General features: G+C 43.3%; 1 protein-coding gene across 1 annotated transcript in view; it reads right to left on the reverse strand.

Moving 5' to 3' along the window:
• Positions 1-1,552: 1,552 nt before the first annotated feature.
• The window catches only part of TNFAIP1 (TNF alpha induced protein 1), a 54,284-nt gene continuing 30,671 nt past the window's right edge, over positions 1,553-25,165 (reverse strand). Inside the window, exons 3-7 of the mRNA XM_069761290.1 lie at positions 18,220-18,389; positions 10,105-10,194; positions 9,166-9,218; positions 8,120-8,315; positions 1,553-6,557 (exon numbers count right to left, since the gene is read on the reverse strand). Of these exons, the coding sequence (XP_069617391.1) occupies positions 6,321-6,557; positions 8,120-8,315; positions 9,166-9,218; positions 10,105-10,194; positions 18,220-18,389 (746 nt within the window). The 3' untranslated portion in view covers positions 1,553-6,320. The remainder of the gene's footprint in view (positions 6,558-8,119; positions 8,316-9,165; positions 9,219-10,104; positions 10,195-18,219; positions 18,390-25,165) is intronic.

Below are 25,165 nucleotides of genomic sequence, written 5' to 3' on the forward strand. Positions count from 1 at the left end.
GGTAAATGTACTGATGGGGAATCAAAAGTAAAGATGCCCATTTCACTCATTATGGATACATACAGCCTCATTCACACGTTAGAGACAAAATGGTACTGTGTCCTCAGGTGTATGATCTGTGCGTCCGTTTTTACAATCAGTGTCAATGTTTTTCACAGATGGATAAATTACAAACCTCTTATACTTTGCAGTATGAAATACAGATAGCACACACATCCATGCCACACAGCCAGTGAAAAAACAGCAACATGTGAATAACAGCATAGATTCAATTGGGCACGTGTTGTATCCATGAAAACAGACACCAGGAACAAATGAATGAGGCCTAACCTTGTAAATACTGTACTTATCTTCTACTGATCGTGAATCTCACCTGATCTGTTTAGCTCAGAGCTTCATTCTCAATTCTGAAAGCTTTTCATAAATGTAAAAACAACAAAAGTAGAGAAGAGACAACCAGTAAAACGAAGACCAGGTTCACACTGCCATATTCCAGCCTTATACCTATTGCACATCTCCTGACCCAAACATACAGCCTCAGTTAGGTGGTTATAAGTTTGGCTAGAAGTTAGAAGACCTGCAGGTTGTGTATATAGACTGCCAAATATGACCACCTGAACCCAGCCTAAGAATGTAGCTAGGGTTATGAGTATTGATGAGCGAATATCCTCGTTACTCGAGATTTCTCGAGCACGCTCGGGAGTCCTCCAAGTATTTATGACTGCTCGGAGATTTAGTTTTCATCGCGGCAGCTGAATGATTTACAGCTGATAGACAGCTTGATTATGTATGAGGATTCCCTAGCAACTAGGCAACCCCCACATGTACTCAGCCTGGCTAGTAGCTGTAAATGATTCTGCTGCCGCAATGAAAACTAAATCTCCAGTCATAAATACTCGGAGGACACCCGAGCGTGCTGGGGAAAACCCGAGCAACGAGTACACATGCTCATCACTAATAAGGAGTTTAACTCACGGGTAATACTATAATTATTTGCCTTATTACTTAGACAAACTGTAAAAAAAGTGACTATAGACTGTACCCGCCAGCTAAAAGTTCATTCAGCCACAACTTTTCTAATGACCGAGTAAAAGGGATATTTCCCTCCAAAAAAACAAGTTATCCCCCTTACCCATTAGATAGGGGATATCTTTTTGATCACTGGGGATCAGACCACAAGTACCCCCAGTGATGCAAAGATTCAGGCTTTAGTACCCAGAGAACATGGCTCTGTAGCCACATCTTGAATGGAGCAGAAGTGTGCATATGTGGCCCTGTGCTTCATTCGCTATGGGACAACCCAAGCGCTGTACTCAGAAGTCCAATAGGCAATTAATGGAGAGAGGGCCGGGACTGTAGCAGGTTCTGGGGGTTGTAAAGCCCTGATCCCTGCGGTAGGACTCCCAGCAAGTTATCCCTTATCCAACAGATGGGGAGGGGGGGAGGGGGGGGATAACTGTTTTTTGGGGGGGAATAAACCTTTTAAAGTTAGATAAAGAGGTTTACTATAAGTTATGAAAGACCTTGCATAACAAAATAAGTGAGACATAGGTATCATTTCTAATATTTTATTGTCATTAAAAAGTTAGTGTTTTATTTTCCAGTCAATATTCCTATAATTACAGGAAAAAAAATTCTATGGTTAAATAAGTTAGAAGACAAAAAAAAAAGGCAAACTGAATATTAAGTCTTCATTCATAATAATGAAATGCTATCAACAATGAATGAGATGGTTAATACTGATTCTTGGCTAATTAGCTCATTGCTACTGGAAAACTACCAATCGACCATGTAAAGTAGGAAAAGTAAAGACTGAATATCAGAATTCAAGGGGTTGTCCATCTTCTAGATAATCAGTGCACAGAGTGACTAATGGAGTATAGGAACATTACTGATACACAGGACCACAGTGATCACTGTGCTAAGAAGAATAGATGTTTGCAGCTCACCGGACAATATGAAAAAATTTGTAGCAAAGGGGCATGGTGACGTCTGAAAATGCGCGAGTTTGACGTGGAAAATAATGGTGTAAAGTAAGTCAGCTAACAATTGGCATAAGAGAATGTGTCAAACTTAAGGCAAGATAAACCAATATCGCACAATGGGCACCACTGGTACTACTGCACAACGTGTGACGCAGTCTAGTGCGGTTGGATTTATTTATTTTTTTTAAATCAGACAGCTCTCGGACCCATAAAGTAGAATGGCTGTATTCAACCATCCATTAAAGTTTATGGATCAGAGAGTAAAATCCATATATTACTCAATTTGTGATGAGAAAATGTGCTCAGGTAAGGCGTTATCTGAGCATGCTCAGGTGCTGAGTGACTTCGGTGTGCTTGAAAGAATATGTTCTAGTCCACGTGGCTGTTAGACAGCCACAACATATGCAGAGATTTCCTGCTTGTTAGGCAATCCTTGTATGTGTTGCAGCTGTCGAACAGCTGCGAGAAATGCAGCACCGGGGGCTCGAACATATTTTTCAAGCACGTTGCACCCGTGCATGCTCAGATAACACCTTATCCGAGCCATCATTGCTCAGAACATGTCCTATTGTGATCAGTTTGTGAATCAGACTCCGTCAATAAAGTCTATGGGGAAACGTATCAAACAAATGACAGACTTTATGCTTCAGAGATCCAGCTACGTTTCATCAGTTGTTAACTGACCTATTGTTAAGAATAAATGGATAAAGTTCAGTCTACTGCTAGACCGAAAAAGAAACTAGATGCTGTTGATATTTTTCACAATAAAAAAAATGATCTGCTTGGAAAAAAAAGAAGAAACTAGATGCAACTAGGATGACCCCTAAGAGGGGGGAAATCAGTCCAATTTTCTGAGATGGGAACACACACGTATGTCTGAATGTAGCCATACATAGTATTAGGAAACGTGGGCCGTAGCCTTCAGAAGTTTTGCACCATTTCCTTTCCTCTTTACCGTCCAAGCTCCGCCAATGTGATCCTACAAAAGGCTGCAAATGTTGAGACATGAAATACAGCCCCATACACCAGCTCCTTCCACTGACTGCCCAGGAAAGAAACCAGCACTGTCCCAACGCGCTTCAATGGTCGCTGATTGTGTGGGATCGCATGATAAGCCCCTCCATCAGTGACCCTTTACAGGATGGGAGTAGAGAGTCTGGGGATAAAAAGCAAAATGCACATGGCTTTGAACTTCTGAAGACTGTATTTTGGTAAATTGCTAATTTTCCATATGAAAAATATCCCTATTAGCCGTTCTCTTGTACGGACTATATGGTAAGTGGACAACCACCTACTTACTACAATTGTGTCCCATATATAGGTAAAAAGGCACGCCGCCCATAACAGGTTAATAACTTCTCTTCACATTACTGTCACATGTATGGCCGGCCTGACATTACAGCCTTGGCTTTATCTAGACATCTTATAAATGAAGACAAACTGCTTCCTAAGAGCAGGGCAGGCAGTCACAGCCCACCCATACTATGTAGGCATCACTAATGGAGAAATCTGCTGTGGATATTGCCCTCTAGTGGGGAGAAAAGTGAATGGTCGGTCAGTCAGATCACTACCAGAATTAGGCACATTAAAGAACAAAACTTTTAACATATACATTGTCCAAACATTTTTTGCTACAATTATCAGCACAGTGCATCTTCAGTATAGGCTGTATTGTATGTGGTATTACACCCATCAATAGAACAAGCATCCTTTAGGAGTTTTCAGTGATCCCAGCTGCATACCACCATTGCGAGTGATTTTGTAATACTCCTACATATTGCTTGCATAGTTATATTTCACTCTGCTGTAATACAGAAATAGATTTGTTGCCTGTAAGGAAACAGCCCTTGACAAAACAAACAAGAATCCATTGTGCAATACTTAAAGGGGCCGTCCAGGTGAAATGTTTTTTATTTTTTTTAAAAAAGGGTCAGAAGTCCTTCTCCATTGCTGTTCTGATGCTTTCTAGATCCCTGCTGCTCTCCAATTCCTGACCCCTTTCACACACAGGAAATGATCTGACTGTTGAGATGGGTCACCGCTGCAGCCAGTGATTGGCGGAGGTCACTTCCTGTGTGCGCAGAGGGAGCAGGAAGATTAGAGCAGCGTGACCCTGGTGATGGAAGAGGCAGTTGGTGACGGAAGTAGCATTTTTTTCAATAAAATATGTCCCCATGGATACCACCTTTAATATTAAGACGTTTTAAAAGTATAAAAATAAGAAAACACATTGGCTAAAAACAGTAGATTCTCATTAGCATGGTGTGACTATAGTTCCTATTCCTCCCATCATATCACAGAAATCTCAGGGGGGACGTCTACCACATTCAGCCATAGGTAGCATATTATAATAAAAGCACCGCCTTGGCCGATCCCCTTCTTATTTTTGCTGATAACCTATTAAAAAGCACAGTAAGGGGTCGAATTTAGAATTTGAAATATCAGTAAATGAAAATCACAAATATACGGCATATATAAACATCCAATCTGTTCAGTATCCAACCTGAAATAGACTTCCCTGTCCGGCCAACTGTGCCATCTATCTCCGTGGCACGCCGTACATTGCAGGGTGGCATTGCAAGTCATAATAAATATTTATAAAAAGAAATAAGAATTATTTCCTCCTAAGAAAAGGGTGTAAAACTGCAGCTACTGTACATTACTAATTTACAGTCTAGACTAAAATATAAATAAAAGCTCAAGCACAGAGCGGCCAAGTGCACAGAGAAGTGGCATCTGATCGGGCCGTGTAACCGGCACGTTTCCATAAGGGCACATATCACACACAGTGGTCTTCTCAATGATTTCCCTATAGCCCCTCATACTTATAACAATGCAGTCATTCTGACTTCAGCCAAGAAACCTTTGTGCTCAATAGACATTGTCACCTTTTGGTATATGCTATTGGCTGCATGCAGTGTGGTGGGCATCTATTGTGTACCCCTGATAATGCAGACTATCAAGACTTTACTTGCCAAAGACTCCTATGTCTCTGACCAATACCAATTGCATTCCCAGTAAAACAAAAGTCCCATCTATGGCTGAATTCAGACGCGTTTCATTGTCCGTATATGAACTACAGTCGACACAGTAGGTTTCCTCACCCAAACGCCTTCAGAGAGCTAGGAGGCCATTAGTTCAGATCGGGGGACCCACGTTAGACTTGGGCAATGTGCTCTATATATGGACCATGGACGTCTAACTTATGCCTTAAGCAAGGCCACAGAACAACTCCTAGCTTGCTCAAGTGAATCAAGTCACATCAGTGATGCAGAATGATCAGTGACCCGGCTGCTCAAAGCAGAGTGCCAGCTATATATTTGCCAGGCATTACCTATAGGAAATATTTACCGGCCAGTTATGTCCTTCTCTTTCAGACTGATATGTAACTAACCATACTAGGTCACTTATGATCAATGTCTTTAGATTTACTGCATTCTGGTAAGAGACTGAGGAGTCTGAATCCCACGACATAACCCAGCAGACGGTAGGCGCCCATACACCTTACACAGGGGTTGGCTGAAGGCTTGTTGGGGAGACTGCCATCTCTTCTCACTCCCCCATATACAAGAACGCTCAGGCAACAGAACAAAGGGATCAGCCACTGAAATTACCGTAAATAAGTCTGGTCCTTCTTTTCTCCAATCTGTCATGGCAGAGGTGGGCTGCAATAAGGTGCTAGACCAGACCCACAGAAAACAGCAGGTCTGAGGATTATTCTCTAACATGTACAGGGGGCCTTCATGCTGCTTCTACTCTTTGCCTCCACCATGCTTTAAACAGCAGCTTGGCTTCTAGGTCAAGTTGTATCAGTGCAATGAGAGCCAATTTCTATTACTTTAATAAAATGATTCCCCCATAGGATTAAACTGCCAATGAGAAACAGTTTAGCATGTAACATAGTAGAGGTCTACTTTAAGTTTTGTAAGGCCCTCTATTTTCCATTGGCATGCAGAGTCACCTGTACAGTAGATAATCTTCTACCTTTATTACATTTGGGAAGAAAACCTATTTTAAGAGGTCTAACTACTGAGATAATCAGTGTACGTGTCACTAAAAGCATAAGGGTCACTCCATCCAACGTCCTGTGACGCAGAGAGGACTTGTAGTGTATACTGGACACAACCTGGCCTGCTAGTAATCATCTTCTAAACTAATTATTGTGCCAAAAACAGAGTCGGCTCCAAGATTTAAAATCATCCAGTGAAACCTTAACCCTGGATTACGGACGTCTTCCATGTTACAAAGTGGTAAGTAGATTTCTCCTATAAAAGACAACTTTAATCTAGAAAAGTCACTAGGAAAAGAGGATTCCAGTGCCTTCTTAGAAAAGCTTCAGTCCCTGTACGTAGACTGGTGCCCGAGCTGTCTGTCATCATACGTGCTGTATCGCTTCACATGAATACGACGAACGCGGTCTCGAAGTTCAAAACCCTCATCATCTTCACTGTGAGATGCTTGGCTGCGTGTGCGGCTTGTGGCTTCCAGTAGAGAATTGTCAGGGACTCTGGGGGTCTCGTACAGCAGAACATTCAGGGTTTCTTCATAGATCCGTGCCTCAGGAAATTCAACCTGATCAGTGGGGGAAAAAAAAAAAAAAAAGAAACGTTAGGCTCTGGCGTCTCAATTCTTTACCAACCTATGTACATTTTTAGCCCGTTTTGAGATTCTGCCAAGCAGGTAGATCAGGTGGTCGCATGTACAATCACTTGATCTTTCCGGTCGATGACGTAAAAGCCAGGTTCTAAAGCAGCCGCTGCAGACAAAGCCTACTACAGTCACTGATGGGTTATAGGTATCTTTAGAATGGGTCATCAATATCCAAATAGTGGGTGTCCAACATCCGACACTAACACCTATCAGCTGTCACCAGCTCCAGCCAGATGTATACAGTGCAAGGCCCCGTCATACTGATTAGTGGCCGCTGCCAGGTACTGAATATTGGGTGCCTGTATACTCTGTATCAGGTTGCCACATGATTACATGTGTTGTATCCTCAGCCACTAATCTAGACATCATGTAATCATGCCAAGATCCCATACAAGGAAATCTAGGAAATCATGTCTAATTGTGGACAGGATCTAGGGCTGACCGCTGGATGCCATCCCGAATGTTACGCGATTCTAACAACTGCAGATGTATTTCCGGTATGGTCATTTCACAATTAAATATTGGACAAGCACAATCCCTACCACGCAGCGTTACATAGCGAGATTACGTCACAGGATAATGCTGGACCTTTGGAATTGTTAATACACTAGCAATTGTGGGATAAAGTTTCTTTTTAGGGGGCTTATTTTATTATCTTTTTTCCTACTGATGTTTTCTGCATTACTAATATTTGGGCAGTTTATTCCCTGAGTAATTGTGGACAAATGATCTGCTGTCGTAGATATCCAGGTTCCCCATCATGCATTTTATGATTTTGTGTCCTCGACTGTACCTTGCAAAAGTCTATCAAAAAATAAAAATTAAGCCATATGGTAAATGCCGTAAACATAAAAAGAATAAACGCCAGAATTGTGTATTCCCCTCCCTCCCATATCTCCCTAAAAATGAAATACAAACTGATCAAAAACGTTGCGAGTACCCAAGTTGGCATCAATAATGCAGTCCAGTTAGCCAAATGCGCAAAATTCAAGTCCTCATGCAACTATATTGACAGATAAATGAAAAATGTTACGAGTCACAGAAAATGGTGACACGAACAATTTTTTTCGTCTTTTACAAACGTCAGAATTTTTTTTTAGCGCTTCCATGAAAAAAAATAATCTATGCAAATTTATCCCTGTAATTGTACTGACCAGAAGAATCATGTTCCCAGGTCAGTTTTGTCATACAATGAATGTTGTAAAAAAAAGCACTAAAAACAATAGCAAAATTGTACTTTTAACCACTTTTTCCCCAGTTTTTATTTATATTGGTAAAATGCATGGTGTCAATCAAAGCAATATCTGTTGTAAAAAGCAAGCCCTCAGACGGCTATAGAGAGAGAAAAAAAAAAAGAAGTTATAGATCTTGGAAGAAGAAAGGAAAAAATAAAAGAGCAAAAACAGAAACTGGCTGAAAAGGCAAGAGGTTCATTGCAAAAAAAGTAATCCCCATGGTGGTATTGGGTAGACAGAAACCTTTACCTTGGTTTGCTTCTTTTCAGTGGCATAAACAATGGAGGTGCAGCAGACCTCTGCCAGCTTCCGTCCCTGACCGTAGAAGGACCAGCAGCAGATCTCGTCTCCAATCACGTCCTTCATAAATAAGACTCGCCCGTTGAAGCGGAGGGAAAGCTTGTCAAACAGCTCAATATTTTTCAGAAGGTTGTCGTCAGAGTTACTATAATAACATTCATTTAAAGGAAGAGAATGAACATTCGGTATCAATAAAGGATTAACACAAGTTTAGGGTCTATAGAAACAGCGTGGTCACTCTGCAGTTTCTTGATGCGTTTACATAAAAAAAAAAAAATCATTTTTTAGGCTATGTGCACATGCCCGGAATTGCCACGGAAATTTCCGCAGCAATTCCGCAACTGTACCGCGGGTAAAACGCATGTGGAATTGGCATGCGTTTTCTTGCTAAACACTACCATTTTACAAGCGAAATTAGCTTGCAGAATGCTAGCGTTTTCCAAGCGATCCGTAGCATTACAGTGAGGCCACGCCTGGATCAGACTGACTCGGGTATGGACAGTAGATGAGAATGACAGTAGAAATGGGAGAACGATTTGTAGAACTCCGGTCCATTAACCACGTCAGCACCCTGACTCCTGGACAGGAGGCCTGCGTAGCACCTTACCTCCCAGCATTCCCATCGCTTCTGTTGAGTAAATGTCCGATGACAATGATGATGCTGCACTAGCCCGGCTAATCAAAAGAATAGGAGGTTTGAAGGTCTCTCTTCCACTGGTCACACATTGCGGACATGCCATAAGGACACAAAGTCCAGCAAATCGATTCTCACATCTCTAATGGTCAGAATAAAACATGGAGGGCTACCAATTAGGATGGTTTTAATAAAAAATACTCTGATAGGGAAAGGTCAGACTTCTGTACAAACGCTATCTTTACTCAGAATACCTACCTTTAAATCCGTCATTACATAGTCTACTCTACCCATTAAGATGACTATTAGTGACAGATATGCAGATGGAAGGAGATAAAACAAATCTAAAGTTGTAACTCACCTGGTGTAGGAGTACTTATTGTTGCTTCTGTTATACTGGAGTTTCACCACAGGCTATGGGGAAAAACAACATATTACCATGACAAGATTATAAAATAAATACTTTTTGTTAAAAGCGCAGCTTTCACCAAATGTTGAGCTGGACACACAATATATACCGTAGTTACTACAGAGCAGAATACATCTGTGTATAATTTCTCCTCTCTGTTGCAGAGATATTATTCAAGTACTTCTACGCTTCACTCCTCAATACTTTTCTTACCCTCCCCCCCTCTTGTCTATTGTCAGTCTTGTATGTCTTCACTCCCTTTCAGATTGTTAGATATATAAGTAATTCGAATTTTATCATAAGTTGCTACATATTTATTATGCACTGCCCCTCTCCCCACACGCACTCATGTAGGAGGTTAGACCAGGAGACCAGAGCTGAGCCATTACAGCTCCCTCACTGAGAAACCTGCTCCAAGCTGTGGTGGGGGCGTGCTCTTTTCCTGCTGTGTTGCTGCCTGTTTCTGATTGATCAGCATCTAACAGGTGGAAGAAGGACATGCCCCTAGTAAAAAAGGATATATCACCAGCTTTGACTTAACAAAAATTAACTCATTAGGGGCCAAACACTAATTGCTAATAGCTCAGCAATGAACAGGCGAAATTAAAATAAAAAAATAAAAACATTTTATTCCACTCTGCAGCCACTATTACTTAACGGAGTCCAGTTCAACTTGAAAATTCAATCTGAGATGTAAGTATATAGTAGCCATCTACTCCATGCTCAGTATAATAAGCTTGATAGTGCCATTTCATTCTAAAAAGGATGGTAGCATAAGGCCCCGTCCCATGTTAAAAATAGGACTGAGATTAACAGTGTCTTACTATGGCCGACACCAGCAGAAGCCGAATCTAAGTGCTGACTTATACAATGCATCAGTGGGGTACGCACCTTGGCAGATGATTCAATCAACTTCTCTTCTTCTTTCTGAGATGTGATGATGGGGATATTACATACGGCTTCATATGACTCATTCTTGTCCTGAAAGAAGAAAAATGGAGACAATTAGAAGAAAAAATCTGTTGCATTGTTTCCAGACGTGTCTGTCCCACTACCCGATGCGATCCTAGGGACAGGAATAGGTCTACAAACAGCTGGTGCACGACTATGACATTTTCTATGGAGATGATTTCTAAAAGTTTCACGCAAACTTATATTTAGTTTGCAGATCTTCTAGTGACTGGTGCTTCATTTGCAAAATTTATGTGCTGGAAATGCAAGTTACAAAATCTCTCTTACCGCATAGAAAAGGCAAGGTCAGTGGTTTTATATAATCTAAGAAAATTGCTAGGCCCGGAGCAACAAGCCTTTGGGTCAAAACGTTCCACAATTTGCAATAACCTTTTTTGTAAGACTATCATTTTCCCAAAGCCAGAATAACAGGATCCCCAACAACAGCATTAAGAAACATATTTATGTACAATATAAATATACTAGAATTATGGAAATTTCCAGCCGTTTCAGTTCAAAACAACTAGAAATGTCCATCTGCCAAAACCATGTACTTTACACTACGCAGATATAATATAGTGTTCATAATAAAATAGATGGATCTTAATTATCGTGGTGTTGTGTCACAGTCCAGGGAGCATCATGAGTACTGTTGGTAGGGTTAGTAAGCTCCTTATGCCCATGTAAAAGCTCCCACCCTTACAAGAGGCCTCATTCCTTATCAGAACAGTGCAGTACTCCGAGCCCCCCATTATTATTACAAGCTAGGAAGATGTTGGCCTATAACTGGCTAGATATTGCTGTGGATCAGTTATTGGTCATTTTATGTAAAGGGACCAATAACTGATCTATAACTCTATCCTGAAGTAAGACAGTATGGTAGACCAGGGGTGTCTAGCCGTGCTCCCCAAATCCTATCATTTATGTAATGCATTCCTTTTTCAGGTATAAACCTCTTCTAGACATACAATAGTTTATTTAGGGTGAGAAAGGGCACCGGTGCTCAGGAAGGATATAATGGAACTAGAGAGAGTACAAAGGAGGGCAACAAAATTAATAAAGGGGATGGGAGAACTACAATACCCAGATAGATTAGCGAAATTAGGATTATTTAGTCTAGAAAAAAGACGACTGAGGGGCAATCTAATAACCATGTATAAGTATATAAGGGGACAATACAAATATCTCGCTGAGGATCTGTTTATACCAAGGAAGGTGACGGGCACAAGGGGGCATTCTTTGCGTCTGGAGGAGAGAAGGTTTTTCCACCAACATAGAAGAGGATTCTTTACTGTTAGGGCAGTGAGAATCTGGAATTGCTTGCCTGAGGAGGTGGTGATGGCGAACTCAGTCGAGGGGTTCAAGAGAGGCCTGGATGTCTTCCTGGAGCAGAACAATATTGTATCATACAATTATTAGGTTCTGTAGAAGGACGTAGATCTGGGGATTTATTATGATGGAATATAGGCTGAACTGGATGGACAAATGTCTTTTATTCGGACTCCCATGACAGCACACGAGAGAGGGGATCCGCCCTTAAGGAACAGGAAACCTACAGATACAAAAGGGCGGCACCTCTCCCCATGCATCAGTTGGTTTCCTGTTCCTGAAGGGACTGGATGCCTATAGAATCTACAGGAGTCCAGGCCGGCCGGACCGATTCTGGTGGCGAGGGGGTCTCCCACTTCGGCCGGTGCGGGTACCTGAAGTAGTCACGGTGGCCCTGGCAGGGCGGCACGGCGGTGACTAGACAGCGTGGAGCGGTCGCCAGGGGGTGTCCGGTCTCCGGGGCCAGCATATGGTAAGTCGCTCTTCCCGTGTGCTGTGGGTCTCTCTGTGCAGGGGGGGGCGCGGCAGCGTCTAGGGGGCGCCGATCGGAACGTAGCTGGCCGGCCTCGGCGTTCCACGATGGCTGCAGCGCTGACAGGAGCGCGGTAAGCTGTGGTGACGTCGGGGGGCGGAGCCGGCGACGACTTCCGGGTCGGTGAGCTCCTGCGCATGCGCAGGGGCTCCAAGTTGGCGGCGCCCACCGGAGATCATGGCGCAATCCCTCCTGAGCGACGATTGATCCCCCACAGCTGCGGGAGGGCGGGAAAATTAAACGAGCAAGCTGGGCAAGGTGCGCTGACCGAAGGAGGGGCTTTATAAGGCGGCTCCAGTGGCATGTTCCCGGGTTCTGGCTCCAATTTACTAAAAATGGATTCAGATCAGGATCAGCAGGTGGTGCTGCTGGAACAAGCATCCCAGAAACCCAAGGAGAAGGAACATGAAAAGAGGAGCGATGGTTCGGGCCGCAGAAGCTCCTCCAGACAGGGGTCTGGAGGATCAGCCAAAAAGGATCCCCCTCGTGTTTCGTTATTTCTGGGTGTGAACAGCCACTGGTAAGTGATCTTCGAGAAAGTTCACTTAGTGACTAGTCTCCCCTCATATGTCTTATGCAGGGAAGGAAAAACGTCAGTAAGGCGAAGCATAGGGAATGTGCCATCTGCGGGGTTCCCTTGCCTGACTCACACCCTAAAAAACTATGTGACCCCTGTATCCAGCAGACGGTGAGGTTCTGGAAGGAGGGGAGGGGGTATAGCATGTAGATTTACACTCTAGTCTACCTTACTTATCCCCGTAGGTAGCCGAAGAATCCTCCTCTATTACGGCCAGTCTCAAAGAGATGATTAGAATGGAGGTTAAGGAGTCCTTTAAAAACCTTTCACAGTCAGGAGGTTCTAGGCAGAGAACTGAGTGGGCATCTGATTCATCTGTGGAAAAGGACAAGTCTGAAGAATCGGACGATTCAGCAGCATCATCCTCCTCTTCGGAAGAAGACGCTGCTCGGTTTTGCCTACCCATAGAAAGAATAGACAAATTGGTAAAGGCGGTCAGAGGCACAATGGGTATATCGGAACCCAAGCCTCAACTATCCAAAGAACAAATGATGTTCAGTGGATTGGAGCAGAAAAAGCGCAGAGTGTTTCCTTTAAATGAGAAAATACAGGATCTTATTAATAGGGAGTGGAGAAAACCGGAGAGAAAAGGCTCCTTACCACCTGCGCAAAAACGTCGGTACCCTTTTGATGACCCAGCAGTAGGTAACTGGGAGAAAGCACCAAAGCTGGATGCAGCAATTGCCAAGGTTGCGAAACGATCTTCTCTCCCATTTGAGGATATGGGAACGCTTAAAGACCCCCTGGATAGGAAAGTAGATACCTTCCTAAAGGGGACCTGGGAAATGGCAGCTGGCTCCTTAAGACCTGCGGTAGCTTCAACCAGCACGGCAAGGTCAATGATGGTCTGGCTAGACCAGTTAGAGACCCAATTAAAACAAGGGGCCTCTAGAGAGTCCATACTCGCAGCATTACCTGTAATCCAGGAGGGGGCGGCTTTTTTATCGGACGCCTCAATTGACTCCGTAAAATTGGCAGCTAGAGCAGCAGGACTTTCTAATGCTGCAAGGAGAGCCCTATGGATGAAATGCTGGCCGGGGGATATGCAGGCAAAAACAAAGCTCTGCGCTATCCCTTGTAAAGGCGAGTATTTGTTTGGGCCTACCCTGGATGAACTCCTGGAGAAAGCAGGAGACGATAAGAAAAAGTTTCCCAACCTGTTCAATCCATACCGTCGTCCCTTCAACAAAAGAAGGTTCAACCGGGGAGGAAAGCGCACCTTTTCACCAGGGAGAGATCGTCCCAGATGGGAGAATAGGCGAAAACGAGGTACAGGTCTCATGTTTCGTCGTAACCAAACGGAAAACAAAAAACAAGACCAATGACTGGCAATTCCAGTGGGAGGGAGACTATTGCAATTCTCAGCAGAGTGGTCGAAAATTACAAACAGCGTTTGGATAAAAGACACTGTTTCCCATGGTCTCAAGCTGGAATTTGTTCATATTCCACAGGACAAATTTAGTTTAACACCCTGACGCTCATCTCCCACTGAACAATTCGCCCTAGAAGAAGAAGTGAGGACTCTTTGCTCCAAAAATGTTTTGGTAGAAGTGCCGTATTCTCAGGCAGGGAAAGGGTTTTACTCTCCCCTGTTCCTAATCCAGAAGCCTGATGAATCTTACAGGACCATTATAAATCTTAAGGGTCTCAATAAGTTTTTGGTGAAACATACTTTCAAAATGGAGTCCATTAATTCGGCAATAAAGATGCTTTTCAACAACTGTTTCATGATAGTAGTGGATTTGAAAGATGCCTACTATCATGTACCCATTCATGCTGATTTCCAACGATACCTGAGGGTAGCGATACTAATGGGGGGTAGGATTCAACATTTTCAATTCAGAGCGCTCCCCTTTGGGATCACCTCGGCACCTAGGGTGTTTACTAAAATAATTGCGGAAGTCATGGCGCATTTAAGAGAGTCAAATATTCTTATAGTCCCCTACTTAGACGATTTCCTCATTGTAGGTAACTCGGTAGATCATTGTCTGTCACAATGGGAGATTGCTAGAACCAAACTAGAACGGTTGGGTTGGATCATAAACTTTGAAAAATCGAAATTACAGCCCCTAAATGTTCAAAAATTCCTAGGGTTAATGTTGAATTCAGTGACACAGCAGTGTCTCCTCCCTATAGAGAAAATAGACCAAATTCAGAGTTTTGTATTAAGAGCAATCAATACACCTTCCATGACACTTAGGCAAGCAATGTCTCTACTTGGGTCACTCACATCTTGCATTCCAGCAGTTAAGTGGGCTCAGTTCCACACCAGGTCCCTACAAAAAGAAGTCCTGTTCCATGACAGAGCCTTAGGAGGCGCATTGAATGGAAAATTGACGTTGGGGCCGATAACATTGAATTCCCTTAGGTGGTGGCTAGATAAACGGAATCTATCAGCAGGGGTTCCCTGGATGGTAGATGTCACCCACGTGATAACCACAGATGCCAGCTCTTCAGGGTGGGGAGCCTATATGGGGGACATGGTGGTCCAGGGACAGTGGGAACCCTTCACAACATTCTCATCAAACCAAAGGGAGTTGTTGGCGGTTGAATTGGCTGTTAAAAAATTCCTCGTATATCTGCAGGGCCAGCACGTCAGAATTCTGTCGGACAACAGAGTGGCGGTCGCTTACATAAACCGGCAAGGGGGAACTCGTTCCGAAACTTTAATGCAGATCACGGGTCGGTTGTTCCAGGTGGCAGAGCTCAATTTTCTATCTTTGACAGCTCTTCACATCAAAGGAAAAGAAAATGTGGCAGCAGATTTCCTCAGCCGAAATGTGTTAAAACAGGGAGAATGGTCTCTCAACAAGGACATTTTCAAACTTATCGTCCGCAGATGGGGTCAACCAGTGGTGGATCTATTCGCCACCAGAAACAGAAAAGTAAAAAACTCTTTTGCTCCCTAAATCCCAGGGAGAATCCCCTGGCGGTGGACGCGTTTCTGATAAAATGGGATTTTCCACTGGCCTATGCTTTCCCACCACTGAACCTGATACCTCTGGTGGTGAGGAAAATCAGGGAGGATCGAGCGAAAGTCATCCTTATCGCCCCCTTTTGGCCCAGAAGAACCTGGTTTGCCTGGCTCAAGACAATGTCCGTAGCGGTCCCCTGGGTACTGCCAGAGATCCCGAACTTGCTTTCTCAGGGACCGATCTCCCATCCACAAGTGGCGGCGCTCCATTTAACGGCATGGAGTTTGAACGGTCACTATTAGTGGGGAAAGGCTTCTCTCCAAACTTAGTAGAGACACTCCTTAAAGAGTAGAAAGCAAATAACTACGAGAATCTACTGTAGGACTTGGAGAAAGTTCTTGACTTGTTCAAAATTTAATATCCAAGACGGGGTGCCAATACAACAAATCTTAGAGTTCCTACAAAAGGGGTTCGAGTTAAAACTCTCTCCTAGTACCCTTAGAGTACAGGTCTCAGCTTTGGGTGCCCTGTTTTCCTGTAATATAGCTAATAACTACTGGATAGCGAGGTTTATGAAGGCAGTTAGTAGATCTACACCACTGCATAAAGACAGAACAGTTCCATGGGATTTAAATTTAGTTCTGTCCTCTCTCACTAAACCCCCCTTTGAACCTCTGCAGGAGGCCTCGATCAAAATGTTGACACTCAAAACAGCCTTCCTGATTGCCATAACCTCAGCTCGCAGGATAGGGGATATACAGGCGCTTTCCAGAGCTCCTCCATACACTGAAATCTTGTCAGACAGAGTAGTCCTTAGACCAGACCCAGCATATCTACCAAAGGTGGCGACACGTTTCCATAGATCACAGGAGATAGTTTTGCCGTCCTTTATTCCTAATCCCTCTGATCCTAAAGAGCAGGAGCTTCATACGTTAGACGTCAGGAGATCTCTTCTTCAGTATATTTCAGCTACTGATAATTGGAAGAAAGATGGGGCACTGCTTCTTTCCTTCCAAGGTCCAAGGAAAGGGTTTAGAGTATCAAAATATTTACTGGCTAAATGGATTAGGGAAACTCTCTCTCTAGCTTATACAGCAGGTGGGGGGCCAGCTCCGCAGAATCTAAAGGCACATTCCACCCGGGCCATGGCGTCATCCTGGGCGGAAAGATCTGGAGTGTCAGTGGAGCAGATATGTAAGGCGGCCACATGGTCATCCCCTTCCACTTTCTTTAAACACTATCGGTTGGATTTGGGGTCCTCCTCTGATCTTTCCTTTGGGTTAAGGGTGCTACAATCTATAGTCCCTCCCTAAGGTAGCTTACATCTCTGTAAATCTCTCGTGTGCTGTCATGGGAGTCCGAATAAAGCATTAAGCTACTTACTGGTAGCGGCATTTTTCGGAGGCCCATGACAGCACCCTTAGTTCCCTCCCTAATCACGTGGGGGTAGCACTTCCTGATATGTATATAGCGTAATATGTAAATCTCACGTATGGTGTCTTATTACAATAATGGGTTATTTTGTTTCAAAATGTATATAATGTATATAATGTATTTGTGTACCACTAACCGCGGCAGTCCTCTCAGGCTCTGAAATACAACTGATGCATGGGGAGAGGTGCCGCCCTTTTGTATCTGTAGGTTTCCTGTTCCTTAAGGGCGGATTCCCTCTCTCGTGTGCTGTCATGGGCCTCCGAAAAATGCCGCTACCAGTAAGTAGCTTAATGCTTTTTTGGCCTTACTAACTATGTTACTATGTTAAATATCTAACCAGTTATAGGCCAACATTCTCCTAGCTAGAAATACATGTAGAATGCACAATGCAACAGGGGAGTCCTAATCAACTCCCTCTTGGGTTCTGGATAGATCCGAGTATTGCAGGAGACATTGCCAGATCACAAGGATGAGGCGGGCATCATCCTGACCTCAAGGGGGGGAATACTGCATCCCACCTAGCTCCTATATTACAAAGGACACTAGTTTTATAAACCCTATGCAGGAGATATAAGTGAGAATCTAGGACTTTCAGATCATTTAGGAATTCAATGGAAAATGGCAATCCACTGGTTATCCGTCAGGGGTTCTACATCTTTTCCCCCCCATTTTTTTTGTTTGTAAAGGGAATTTATTCAACCTTATCCACCCGTTTGCTCTTGAGCGACAGCTACGCAGGAGCAGAGGAGGGGAGTTGTGAAGTCCTTACTGCACGGAGCCAAAAGCACTTTAGCCTTAGAGACTGACCAGATAGCACCTTAAGGAGCAGCACATGGCAGAATAAAGGTTGTGTTACACAAAATGGTATACGTAATCACACACTCCTCTATGGAGCACCGTCAGGGAACTTCAGGGCCAAAACTTCTGAAAGTGTTTCTTTACCAAGTGATTTCAGACACCAGCGAAAGCCATGTGACATACAAGTGACATCTGTATACTCCTACACTCCTCATTTTATATCCCTCACCAACTGCAATGAATGAATCATGTTACCAGACCGTCATTCCCCTTTCATTCTGACAAACTTATGAAAAGTGCTTTGATCCTGATCTCTCATAAAATCTGAATGTCTAGTATCCGATACTGACGTCAAAAAGGAGGGAGATCAGTTCTTTTAATGGATCAACACATTGAAGATCATAAAACACATAGAAGTAATAAAAGCAAAGAGATCACAGGGCAAGCAGTGAGTTCGTGCATTCACTCACCTGTAATGCTGCCTGGCACTTGTCTACTAAGCCCTGGATGAGATAATATTTGGCTTCTGCCATTAATTCCTTGATCTCATGTCTGTTCTTTGGAAGTGCAATGGTGTCATCTCGAAGATAGTTTAATATGCTCCCAAAATGCTTTCCGCAGCGGTCAATAAGAATCCAGCCTGGAACGAGAGAGCCACGAATTAAAGGGCATGTTCACCCACACAAACCATTTTGCACTCGGCCCATCAGTGCACACACAATTCTGCGGTGTTCAGCTCTCCCAACTGTTTCAGCGTCTGGACAGATCTTGGTCCGGCGACTTGTATCCTGGTGGCTGTATTCTGCCAAATAATCAGCTAACTTAAGAAAGACCAACTTTATAATAAAGATCCATGCAGCAAGGTGCCACCTGCAGCTCTGCTGCCATGCTAGGCGACCATACCAGATGTGAGGATGTGTCTTATGATGACCAGAGGGGGGAAAAGTAAGAATAAGGCACGAAGAATTATGAGAAATTCATAACAGTCCTTTGCAGTACAAACTGACAATACGGTCCATTAACCAGTAGAAATACATGCACCTTTACTGTAAGGGTATGTGCACACATTGAGTGTTATTTCTGCATCATTTCTGCAGCTCTTGGCAGAAAAAAAATGCAGTTTTTTACTTATTTGAGTAAAGTCAATGGTGAAAAATGCAGGGACAAAAACACGCTGCGGATTATTTTTCTGCATCAAATCTGCAATACAAAAATAAGCAACGTGTGCATGACACATCAGGTTTCTCATTCACTTTGCTGGTATCAGGATTGCTTCATTTTATTCTAGAAAATCTGCAACGTGTGCACAAGTCCTAATATGGCATATCTGGAATTATAGAGTTAACATGTAAATGTACAATTGATATGTAATAGACGTCTCATTTTTCAGACTTCTCCTTTCTTAGTATAAAAATGTTAACTTATTTTGAATTCTTTCTTCTTAGAAGGGTCCATTAGTGACAAGCTTATCAGTAGTATTATATGCCGTAAGGGTTTATTCAGGACTTTGAAGGCATATGCTTAGGATAGGTCAACAGCATCAGGATCGGTGAGAGTCCAATCCCAGTACCCTCCACCAACCAGCTGTTATCTGTTCTCACAGAAGTAAATGGGAGGTAAAGTGTCGTACCTGAGAAAGGATCACTACACAGAATGCGAAGCTGGGATCTTCCATCTCCATATACTGTTGGATTGCCACAGCCAAATGACCTGTTGACAGCAGTTTGGCAATGTGTTCATCTCCCACCAAACCGATATTAAAAACCTATCCTAATAATAGGTCAGGAATATCAAAGTCCTGTACAACCCCTTTAATGCGCCATGACAGACAAATGCATCATGCAGCATGTCAGGGTATTTGGAGCAGGTTCAGGAGCTTTGCAATATCTCCACCGAGGGCAGATGCCGGCTATGCCATTATATAGCTGTCTTTGGCCTGTAGGAGAAGCGGTCGGCACACCCGCCCTGACCACCCTAACTTCCACTCCCATGACGTTATCTCAGGGTGCCATGGTTTGCCATGACAGCCTGGAGTCTACTGAAGGGCCCCCGTACCAATCATGCTAATTCCAACATTACGCTGGGCATCAAAAGATCATCATTTTTACTATATGCAACAATTTTGGGTAAGGATCTTAAAACAAAAAAAAAAAAAAAAAAAAAAAGTACAATCTTTAAAAATATAAAATTAATCTAATTAGAAAACTGTGAAAAGAGGAAATAAATCGTAATTCCAGAATTGTGGAGTTATTTGGGTCACCGCAAGACTGAGAAAAAAAAAAAAAAAAAGGGGGAAAGGTGACAAGCTTGCCAAGCATAACCAGTGAGAGTGAGTGAGAGATTACATACACACACACATATACATACATATTATATACATATTATATATATATATATATATATATATATATATATATATATATATATATATATATATATATATATATATATATATATATAGGGCGGGGGGGGTGAAAAAATAGACTACATTCTCATCCACAGAGTATTTACATGCTTTGTGGTACGTTTCTGTGGTCAATAACACTCCCAAGAAACGTTGTAAATTTTGTCTGGATTCTATTACTCATCCATTCATACATTATTACATGCTATATGTTATACCGGTAGTATATGAAGGTCATGATTTCTCCTATAAGGAAGCAAGTCTTTATACAGAGGCTGGACAGACATCAGTCCGAGATGGTTTGGTGAATCCTGTATTGAGCAGGGGGTTGGACATGATGACCCTTGAGGTCCTTTCTACTCTAACATGCTATAATATAACACTGAAAAAAGCGATGAAAATTTTTTGGGCATTCAATTACTCATCCATAGAGTATTAAGTGATTTGTGGTACATAACGGTAGTATTAAACTATAAAAACAAACAAACAAAAACTGTCTGCTGCAGATGACCAGTTTCTTTAAATTCAAAATAAACTTTGTTTCAAGAGACCTAGCACTTAGAAAATGTGTAAGGCATGCGGATGTGCTGATCATGGGGCATGCATATGCCGAGGAGCAGGTGTGATGCCTGTTGCTGGAATATGCCCATCCGTAAGGCTATGTGCACACGTTCAGGAATTCATGCAGAAAATTCCTGAGAATTCCGGACATTTTCTGCATGAAATCCGCAAGAAAACCGCATGCGTTTTTGCCGCGGTTTTTTCCGGACACTTCCCAATGCATTTTGGAGTGGGAAATCCGCAAAAAAAACGCAAAAAGATAGAGCATGTCCGGATTTTGTGCGGTATGCGTTTTTTATGCGGAAAAAAACGCATCATGTGCACAAAACATGCGGAATTCATTCTAAATGATGGGATGCTTATTGTATGCGTTTTTTTTGCGGTTTTATAGCGTTTTTATCGGGAAAAACCGCTAAAAAACCGCAACGTGTGAACACAGCCTAAAACATGTTTTTGTCCTTCTTTGCAGTGAGGCATGGTACTAGAGCAGTGTGAATAGGTAGTCTGTTGGATAGCAGATAATGCTTCCAGCATGCTTGGCAGCAACAACCAGTCTTCCACACGGTCCAGTCTCACCAGCCAACAGTCTGGATCACCCTGTTCCTCCTCCCTCCCACCATGTTGAGTCCCTAGAGACCAGTGACCCCACAGTAGGACACTGAGGAGCAATTTACAACATCACTTTTTGAATGTGGCCTCTTATCCTGCATGTTCCAAAAGGGAAAGGAGGAGATTCTTTTTAATGATGCACAAAACTTAGAGCAGCCATGGCCACAATAGGACAATGGGAAACAGCAAATGTTGTCTAAGGAGGAAGATGATCAGGAGACAGTTGCCAATAAGTCAGGTCACCAACTCAGGAGGACCAGAGTGCAGTGGTGGATGGCGAAGTCACCATCCTAACTGGGAATCTGGAATGCAGAGCAAGGCCAGCAGCGCTGAGCAGGAGGGATAGGCATCACTGAAACAGGCAGTGGGCTGACCAGAGGGAGAAGGCAGGCAACTGTTACGCAAGACACCGACACTCCTGTATTTCTCTAAAGATTTAGGTGTTCCCCAGTCTGGGACTTTTTTTTTTAAAGAGTTTTGAGACAAAACAAAAATTGTCAGGCCAAGATCAGAAGGTGCCTGACCAGTAAGAGCCTAACTACTACCAGCATGATCAGGCACGTTATCGAAGCACCCGACTCCGACCACATGGGTCCACGATTGGTGCCACCACTGCCTCTTCCCCTGTGTTAGGTGCTTCCTAATCCCCCGTCAATGACACTGGCACAGATGCCTCCCACCCTGTACCTGTCCTTACACTTTCTGATGCACCATCATCAGGCACTTCCAAATCCTTGTCCTAGGCATAGAGTTTAGCTATCCCTACCCAGGTCTTGGAATGAAAGAGAAACTTTTCAGCCACCCACAGGCCCGAATGCTAAACCGGCACATTTCTAGACTGCTTGCTATGGAAATGATGCAGTTTAGGCTGGTTGACAAGGAAGATATCCACTGACTCATGGGGGCAGACGTCCCTCAGTACTTGGTTCCCAGCTGCTAATTTTTCTCACAGTGTGGCGTCCCCGCTTTGTAGCATCACGTTCCAGGAACATCACCCGTGTCCTTACCAACGCGATTACTGGGATTGTCCACTTAACGACCAAAACGTGGACAAGCACTTGTGGCTGGGGATGCTAAGGCACACTGGATGAATATTGTGGAGGCCGGGCCCAGAGTTCCACCATGGCATGGCACGTATGCTCCCGACGTCGAGGATTGCTGGCCCTACTTCTATCAGTGTTTCCTCCACCTCATACATCAGTTCTTGCACCCCCTCTTGATCCTCCATCTCCAATGTGTTCTCAGAGCAAGTCATCCACATCAGCCGGAAGCTCGGCAGCACTGCCTCAGCGAAGAGGCAACAGGATTTGCTGGCGCTAATTTGTCTAGGGACAAACCGCACACCGTGGCAGAGTTACTTAAAAGGTATAACAGCAGACAGATCTGTGTTTTTTTTTTGCCACTGAACCTCCAACCAGGCATGATCGTGTGTGATAATGGGCATAACCTGGTGACAGCTGTGAAACTTGGCAAGTTTACACACATATCATGAATGGCACATTTGCTCAACGGTTTCTGAAAACATACCCAGATTACCTGGAGCTTCTGGTTAAGGTACGCCCATTTACGCTACTTGGTTACAGCTGCCGTCACTGTCAGTTAAACAGTCACTGCTCACAATTAAACATGAAGCTATGCATGCCAACTAGGTGGAGATGGAGGAAAACATGAGATTGGGAGACACTTCCCAGCCCAGCATCATCTCAACTGCTTAGTGGATTGGGTAACAATGAGGAGGTGGAGGTCATCATGGTGGAGACCAGGAGATTGTGGTTGTAGGGAGCTTGGCACATATCACTGACTTTATGCACCGCTGCCTTTCCTGTGACCCTCACGTTATATTTAACTTGCCCCCCCCCCACAATAAAAAAGGAGAGAAAAAAAAAAAGTACTAGTTGATCACCCTTCTAGACACGCGTTACTTTACATCTCTCCTTCCTGAGGTGGAGATCTCATAAAATGGTGGTATACCAGAAGGCTGTTGTGGGAAGATATGTTGAAAAAATTCCCATGAGAACGCTAGCGGCAGGGGGCAAGCTTCCTCCTTGTCCAATCAAGGAGGAGAGGCAAGGAAGCCTGGGCCAATTTCATGATCATCCCAGCGTCCAGGGCCTGACTGCCATGTATTTTTGACAAGGAGGGAAAAGTTTTTAAAGATGGTCAAGCAATACCTGGCCAACCAAACCAACGTACTCCTTAATTCCTCTGTGCCCTTTAACTATTGGATCTTAAAGCTGGACACCTGGCATTAGCTGTTCCTCTGTACCTTGGACGTGTTTTGCTGCCCTGCCGCCAGCGTCTTGTCTGGTTTTTAGTGCCGCTGGGGGAGGTGCGGGTGCTCACTCTGATAAGGATGAACAAAGCTTGGATTAGCCCCAACTTTTCCACACCACCAATGACAGCAGCAGTGTTTTTAATCTTCAGTATTTGAATAAAGCCCCCAGTTGATGAATTTAAGGGTCTATGGATGACCCTGCTTATAATTTGTTTCCTGGATTTGCACTTTTTGTAAAGCTTTTAAGTGTAGGAGTAACACAACTATACTTCGTTCAGCATATTTGAATGAAGTACTACAGTTGGTGCCTTCAAGGGTGTATGGATGACCTGGCTTGTAATTTTTGGCATAGCCTTGATGAGTTTAGGAGAACCACTACATGACAATTTGAACAGCATGTGTATAAGGCCTACCTTTACGTCTAATACAGGGTGTATCAGTACGTCTTCCACAACATTTTGCCATTTGTGGTGTGTGAACAGGTTCCTACAGACTTGTTCAATGTGCAAGTAGCCCATGTGTTTCTGGTTCTATAATTGTTCCCTTGTTTCTACAAGACTAGAGAGTCCACCACTCCTTATGGGTCATTTGCATCAAAGCTGTTCCATCCAGCATGTCCACATGGATATTCTGTCTCTGAACCCTGCTTATACAGGTACTATACAGATGATCAGGTTTTTAAATCCATCAGATAGGGATTATATACATTAGGTAGGACTGCTCTATATGGGTATACCTTGACGATTGGTGGAGAAGCTTAGTATACATTTTTTTTGCAAAAAACGTATCAACTAAATACCCTGTTTTTTCCATCTTTTGACTAGCACTTGCTTATTACTGTGATTTTTTTTTTTTACAACAGAGTATTTTTGACCTCACTGTGCTCTCGTGTAAATAAGTCATTAAACAGGAAAGAATGTTTCTTAACATTTTTTTCTCCGTAAACTCCAATTTTTTGTCAATTTTGAATGTATTGTCAGTCCTTAAAGTGGAGCAAAAGTGTGACACCTTTGTTCTCAGCAATGATCTGGAAGTCAGAAATGCTTCCAGGAGTCTTCCCCATCTTGTTCTCCTTCCATTCAGCACTTTTTCCATCCATTTCAACATTTTCCCTGCCCCCCAGACCTCCTTGTAGGGTCTGCAAGAAAAATGCTTGATTACGATTATACTCAAAACGAGTATCCGAGCATTTTAGTGCTCACTCATCTCTAGTTACAAGTCTTGGAAAATGGTAACATCAATTTCTTTTTTTGCCACTGAAATTGAATAGTCCACACATATCTGGTACCGTCATAATCGTACTGAAATGGAGACTCATGCTGTCAGGTCATTTCTACTACACAATTAACACTGTAAAAATAAAATCCCCCCCTCATCCATCCCCCCCCAAAAAAAAAAACCTGCGTGAATTGCATTTTTCACCATTTCAAGCACTTGAAACTTTCTGCCATTTTGCTTACTCTGTATAGTGGTGTGTTGACAGTAAAAAAAAAAAGAAAAAGTGATGGCGATTTGAAAAAGGGGAGGAAAAAATTTCACTCCAATGAACTGTAATTTTGGGGGGGAA

Source organism: Ranitomeya imitator, chromosome 3, assembly GCF_032444005.1.
Source record: "Ranitomeya imitator isolate aRanImi1 chromosome 3, aRanImi1.pri, whole genome shotgun sequence".
In the NCBI taxonomy this organism is placed as follows: domain Eukaryota; kingdom Metazoa; phylum Chordata; class Amphibia; order Anura; family Dendrobatidae; genus Ranitomeya; species Ranitomeya imitator.